The sequence below is a fragment of the Nelumbo lutea genome, chromosome 6 (assembly GCF_056320005.1).
Source record: "Nelumbo lutea isolate HS-2025 chromosome 6, American lotus-T2T, whole genome shotgun sequence".
Lineage (NCBI taxonomy): Eukaryota > Viridiplantae > Streptophyta > Magnoliopsida > Proteales > Nelumbonaceae > Nelumbo > Nelumbo lutea.
Genome location: NC_142689.1, coordinates 15684662 through 15690845, shown reverse-complemented (window position 1 = coordinate 15690845; position 6184 = coordinate 15684662). Strand labels below are relative to the sequence as shown.

At 39.3% G+C, this 6184-nt stretch overlaps 1 protein-coding gene across 1 annotated transcript; it reads right to left on the bottom strand.

Annotated features, from left to right (window-relative positions):
* Positions 1-1837: 1837 nt before the first annotated feature.
* Positions 1838-5841, bottom strand: LOC148847563 (protein SMAX1-LIKE 3-like). Its single transcript, XM_088948822.1, has 3 exons — positions 4174-5841; positions 3327-3570; positions 1838-3224 (listed from the first exon to the last, which is right to left on the bottom strand). Exons 1-3 carry the CDS (start codon positions 5382-5384, stop codon positions 2058-2060), a joined length of 2622 nt encoding a protein of 873 aa, XP_088804948.1. The 5' UTR covers positions 5385-5841; the 3' UTR covers positions 1838-2057.
* Positions 5842-6184: the final 343 nt, after the last annotated feature.

The following is a 6184-nucleotide window of genomic DNA, read 5'->3' as shown; positions in this document are numbered from 1 at the left end:
TAATCAGAGAGAATGGCTTCATCATCATCATGTCCCACTTCCCCCATATAAGCAACCATGTATAATGATTCTGTTTGGAGCACCTCCTTAGATTATTCTAGAGAGAATATGAATCATAATCTCATTATTTTCTTCTTCTCTAAGATTTTTGGAAGGGGAGAACTCACTATGATCACTTAACAAGGATTCTGTTTGAGTGATCCAAGAGAAGTACACCCCCTGTCATCTATATAGCAATCTTTGTTGCAGGTTGATGGATGAAATAATTATCCTCATGAAGGTCTTACTACCCAGGACCCCAATGAAGAAGAAGAATAAGAAGAAATGGGGGTTTATTAATTAATTTAGGGCCCGTTTGGTTTTCATCTGGGAATTGAATCCATTATTGATTCATCAGTTCTTGCTAAGATTAGTCAGGAAATGATCAGGACATGTATATAATTGAACTGAATGACTTATTGATTTGTGTTAAATAATAAAGTCTCAGTCCCAAGCAGCTTAATTAGGATATATCTCTTGAAAAAATTGTTCATTAAATGAAAAAACAAAGTGATATGTCATTCACTTCAACCACTCAAGCTGTTATCAAACAACTTCTAACTAGTGATTGAATTTAGAAGGTGCAACTTTCCTCTTTGGGGATACAGATTTTACTGAGGCCCTGTTCTCTTTTTGGTAAATTATTTATCCCGGTAAGTGCATATATCCATATTTTGTTTTTATTTCATTCTCAATCTCTCAGATAAATAAAATAATAATGTCTTTAACTACAAAAATCCATTACTAAAAAGACATTTTTATCCCATTCAAATATTAACAATTTCCCCAACGAAGTGATGAAAAAATTATTTACTCACACACCCAAAAAAAAAAAACTTTCTCCCATCCCACATAAATCTAAAAATAAAAAATAAATTTGTTGATCCCTCTCAAAATCCTAAAAACGAACGCCCCCCAAACTCCCAGAGGAAATGTTTCAAACGTGAATTACATACGTAGCGGATTGAATTTAATAAAAGTTTACCACCCCACATTAATTGATTGCATCTTCTAAATTTTTCTAACACTCCCTTGGGTCATAATAAGCATCTAATTATCTAGGACCCACCAGCCATATGTGCAATCACTTGTCCAAAGTCCAAACATCTCATCACCGTCAAACTCAGTGTACGCCACAAGAGTAGCAATTCAAGGAATTAGTTGACAACTGATAAATTCATCTGAATTGCAATTTGAGGTTGACAATTGTTGTTAAATCCATCTTAATTCGAATAATTCCTAATTCATATATAGCTACAGATTAAATACATATTATAGATAAATTTTTAAAGGCTAAGGTTGTCAATCCAATACCATGGGCCTTGAGATGGTCTTTATCTGATCTGCAGAATAAAGTGAGCCCCAATTTTCTCAAGCTAATTCCTTCATTCCACACTGACCCACAGTGGGTTGAACTCATCCTCATCCACACAAATGCATGCATAAACACGTAGGAGACACTTAGAGAGGTCATCACACGTGTGGACAAATATATATATATATATATATATATGCACGTGTGATTAGGTGGTAAGTGGATGAAGACCTTTGGCTTTGGGCTTGGGCCCATGTAATCATCCATGACAAAGAAACACTGACTTCCAGATTTCCAACCCATATATTTGACAAGAAAGGAACAACAAATGAGGGGAAGAAAATTATTCTTTCAGTTATATGAATGCAACTCATTCACCCAAAATGGATAACAAACAAAAATCTTCCTGTGGAGAGAGACAAAAGGAGAAAATAACGGAATAAACGGCCATTGAATACCCAAAGAAGAAAGAAAAAAAAGGGAGGTCAGAAACCAATTACAATAAGATGATGATGATAATATACATGTAGTTCTACATGGCGAATTCCTTCTTCCATATTCATTCAAAGGAACTATTCAAGAATTTGTCATGGAGGAAAGAAAAAAAAAACTGAATCTCAGGCTAAGAAACAAAACTACAAGCCGAAGAAGATGTCTACACTGGTTCTATTTTTCTTTCTTTTTTTTTTTTTTTTTTTTTTTTTTACAATTGCTGTAATTTGAAAATTATCCGTCTATCTACTGATTCAAGAAGTCCAATGTCGTCAATGGACTGATCATCGATGTTATCTTCTTCGACAGAGAGATTCAAATCCAAGGAGACACATGGGCTTGTTTCCTTCTCACACTCGGCCGCACTCTTCTCTTCTTCTGTCGTCTCACTGGATTTCTGCTTAATGGGAGGAGAGCAGGCTCTCGATCTTGAGCTGAAGCTTTCACAATTCAAAATGACAATGGCATCAGTGAGACGGACTTCTTCACCAATGGAATTTGTGACTCTCCCACTTTCAATTGCATTCTTAATACCCAACTGAGAACAGTAATCAACCTGCTCTACGTCTTCCATTAAAAAGATACGGTGTGGATTTTTGCAAACTGCTTCAGCAAACCTCTCGAGATAGCTGCAACTTGACTCATCTCTAGATCTTTTGTTTCTGAAATCATCCGTGGAATCGGCCCTCGTTGATGAGAATCTGCTCAGACCGATTGAGATAAAGTTATTCTGAGAACCAAAAACAAGGCCAGCCAACTCTCTTGCAATCTTTTCTTTTCCTTCGACATCAACACCATGGAAGAAAAACCAAGTGTCCTCTTTGGCCTCACTGTTTCTCAGCTTCCCTTTCCTTCTTATCATTCCGGACCTGCACTGAAGAATGGTGCTTGCAATTTCAGGAATTATGTCCTTCTGCCATGGAACCTTTTGCTCCAACGCATTACATAGGGTCTTCAGGTTCTCAGCATTAAGTTCCTTGAATCTGTGAAGGTACTCCACTTCCATTGCATCACTAGAAGAAGCTGAATTAGGGGTGGAGTTATGGTTAGAGTTGGGATTGGATAAGAGAGACGGTTTTGGCTCCCTGTGATCTGGAATGTACATTCTTAGATTTGGGTCGAATCTCTCATCAACCCCAGTTTCGCAGATCCAGAAATGGTGCTCCCTCCATGATTGTTTGGGTTCAATAACGACAGGCCAGCCATGGTTAGGCTGGTGCAAGTTAGAGTAGTGCTCATGGGAAGAGACTGAAGTAGAGGAAGAAGGTGAGATCGAAGAAAAATTTAGGGTTCTGTCGGCGGGTGGGTTGTGGTGCTTGTGGATTGAACTGCAAATTGAGTTCCACTTCTTGCAGAGATCTTTGACTTGGACACAGTCCTAATAGAAAGAAAGGAAAAAGAAACCAGATTTCAGACATGCATAAAAATGACATATTTAACGTTTTAGCTTTAAGTAGTAAATTAAGCTTACTAAGATTACCTGATCATTACTGGTATTTCTTTTGCTCTCGTTCTTGTACTGTTGAAGCCATGAAGGTAAGCTTGAGGTGCTGGAAGTTGTAATAGAGTCATGGTTATGGCTACTGCTTGTTAGGCTTCGAACTTCTGTCTCGAACTTCGCTGAGCAATCGCTGCAGCAAGTGAGTTGCTTCTCTGCACCTTCAAGCAGGGGCCAACCGGGAGCATCTACAGTTCTCTTGCTTCTGAATTGGCCTTGCGAGTCACTGAGAGGAAGGATAAGAGCATTTGGTTAGCCATTTTGTACAGAAGATTGACAACGTTGTTAACTATTTCAAATTTTCATATAATTTAATTAAAGAGCAGTTCTTTTTCTTTTTTCTGGGGAGAAATTAAAAATATATATGGCACAATATTAAAACATGAGGACTTGAATACATGTAGTTATATAAATTTAACAAGATCACTCAATGAGCAATTTATCCAGGTAAAATTATTTGAATTCCGTTTTATTTTATTATTAGTTCTTCATATAGTTTAAAAAATATATGAAGCAAGTAAAGGCAAGTTACAGTACTCTTTAAACCATTTGAAATCCTTGATTCCAAACAAATAAGTAAATAAATAAAGATAATAGTTATTCTATTTTTCTTTTTTCATTTATTCAGAAAGAAAGCATGGACGGGTTCCTACTGACTCACTGTGATACATAGAAGCCTACCCTTCAAAAATCTAAAATTATAACCTTCTTCCTATCAATTAAAAAAAAATTAAACATTAAATTTTAATTCTGCCAAAGGGGAGGAAGATGAAAGAATAGCCAGAATACGACAAAATTCAATCTAGACAAAACGTAAATGAATTTTTACCTTTCAGACCTGAGACTTAAGCCCAAGCCTCCTGCAGGAATTGTAAGAGGATGAAGGTTCCAAATAGTCTCCAAGGAAGGCTGGCCAATTCTGCATCTCATGTAAGTCTGGAAGGTTGCAATCCCCATAAGCCACAATCTTCCATTTTCTCCAAATACACACATCAACCTGCCAAGCTCCATGATCATGTGCTCTATAGGGCAGTAGTAGTTCCTACCTTGCTCACCAGAACTAGCCCTAACTTCAGCAGCCCATTTGAGATCTCCCAAATACAAAACGGCTCCTCTATTGACATAGCTTTTCACCAGGCATCTGAGTTCCCCAAGCTTCTGTTCAACTTCCTCCTTTGAGAGATTCCCAAAAGGGTAGAGGGGAAGGCTTATAAACTGCACATCTCTCAAAGCTTCAGGAACCTCTCCCTTCTCAACCTTATCCATCACTCCTCTAACTACACCCTCAGCAGTAGCCAGACACTCTCCTACAATAACCGTACTTCTCCTTCTCCTATGCATCAAAGTCTCCAGGACGCTCACCACATCTTCACTCCTAACATGATCATCTAAAGGTCTTGGTTTGCTGACTTTCATTCCAATAAACGACTGACTCAAAGGAGGAGATTGGGGGACAGTACTCCCAAGGACGACTAGAGAGTTACTACTTTCCTTGGACTTATTACCAACAGAAGGATTCTGAGAGCAGATCTCCAAAGAGACGGCTTGTTCCACATTGCTTTTCACCTGGGTACTAGAGAATCCGGCTTCTCTCATGACTCTACTAACACTTGGGTCATCTAGGATGGAGATTATAAGCTGTTCAATTTCTACTTTGACAGCCAGTAGGGGTTGTTGCTGGTTCTCAATGGAACCGCGGCGCTGGTGGGCTTGAGCCCGTTTGAAGGCCGCAACCAAGGCATTAGAGAGGGAAGGGTGGTGGGAATGAGGACCTAACATGGGGCTAGACGTGGATGCCGGCAAGCGGTTGAGAGCGACATTGAAGCAGAGCTCAAGGGCCTTGCACTGGAGAGGGTGGGAATGAGATTGAAGGCAAGCTGTTCGAAGGAGGCCAGTGGAGGAAGAGAGCATGGTATTCGCTACATGAAGAGGAGTCACTTGGGCATGGCCTCTCCGCCTTGCAAGGTTAACTGCTTGTTTTACGACGGTTGCAGCCTCTGCTGTTAGAGCCTGTTGCACGGTGCAACCTCCTGCTCTCATCTTTCTTTTTCCTCCAACTCCAAGTTGTATAGCACGTCGTACTAGCTAGCTAGAAAACTAGTAGCAGAAGGAGAGGCGCGGCTTATATGCTGACGATCGATCGGTTAAGATCAGGGAAGAGCTTGTTGGGGTTTTATCATAGAAGTACTACTACAAGGTCTCATTAATTTGGATAAGAATCGAAGATAGGCCAGGAGACTAGCTAGGCTGCTGCACAAGGGATGGAATAGATTTGTAAGTATAACTGTTGGGTTATTGGAAACCAAAGGAGAGAAGTGGAGGAGTCGAGAGTGTGTTGATGATTATATTGCAGGTAGATAGATATATAGGTTTTAAATCTATTCGGCTCTGTTATATATTAATTTGTGTGTGGTTAAATTAATTTGAGACTGAGGGAGGGTGTGTGAAATTTTAGAATGGCATGCTGGCTGTTCTTTTCTTGTTGGTGAGGGAAAATTTGGGGTCCAAAGTCGATTTTGTAGTGGAAAGTGGATTGCATGTGCTGACAAGGAGGACGAATGCAGTATCAAAGGCAACTCAGCTTTACCTCTCTCTCTCTCTCTCTCTTTATCTTTCTCTCTCTCCTTCTCCCTCTCCTTTATATATGTAGTATAATATTGTTAAGGAATTAACCTCAGTATTAAACATAAGGCTTTTTCTCTGTATAAACTTGGAACTATCTGTTGGCTTTCTTTGTTTTGTATCGTACCCCAAAGCCCGAAATCTATCATGTATTTATCAGAACCTGAGGAGATTAGTTAAATAAGAGTTGAGCAACTTGTCACACAGGGAGGCGGGCC

Coding starts and splice junctions, on each gene's coding strand:
- LOC148847563 (XM_088948822.1), bottom strand. CDS start 5,384: ATGAGAGCAGGAGGTTGCACCGTGCAACAGGCTCTAACAGCAGAGGCT. Junction 3,571..4,173: donor TTAAGTCTCAGGTCTGAAAG/GTAAAAATTCAT, acceptor CCTTCCTCTCAG/TGACTCGCAAGGCCAATTCA. Junction 3,225..3,326: donor GAAATACCAGTAATGATCAG/GTAATCTTAGTA, acceptor TCTTTCTATTAG/GACTGTGTCCAAGTCAAAGA.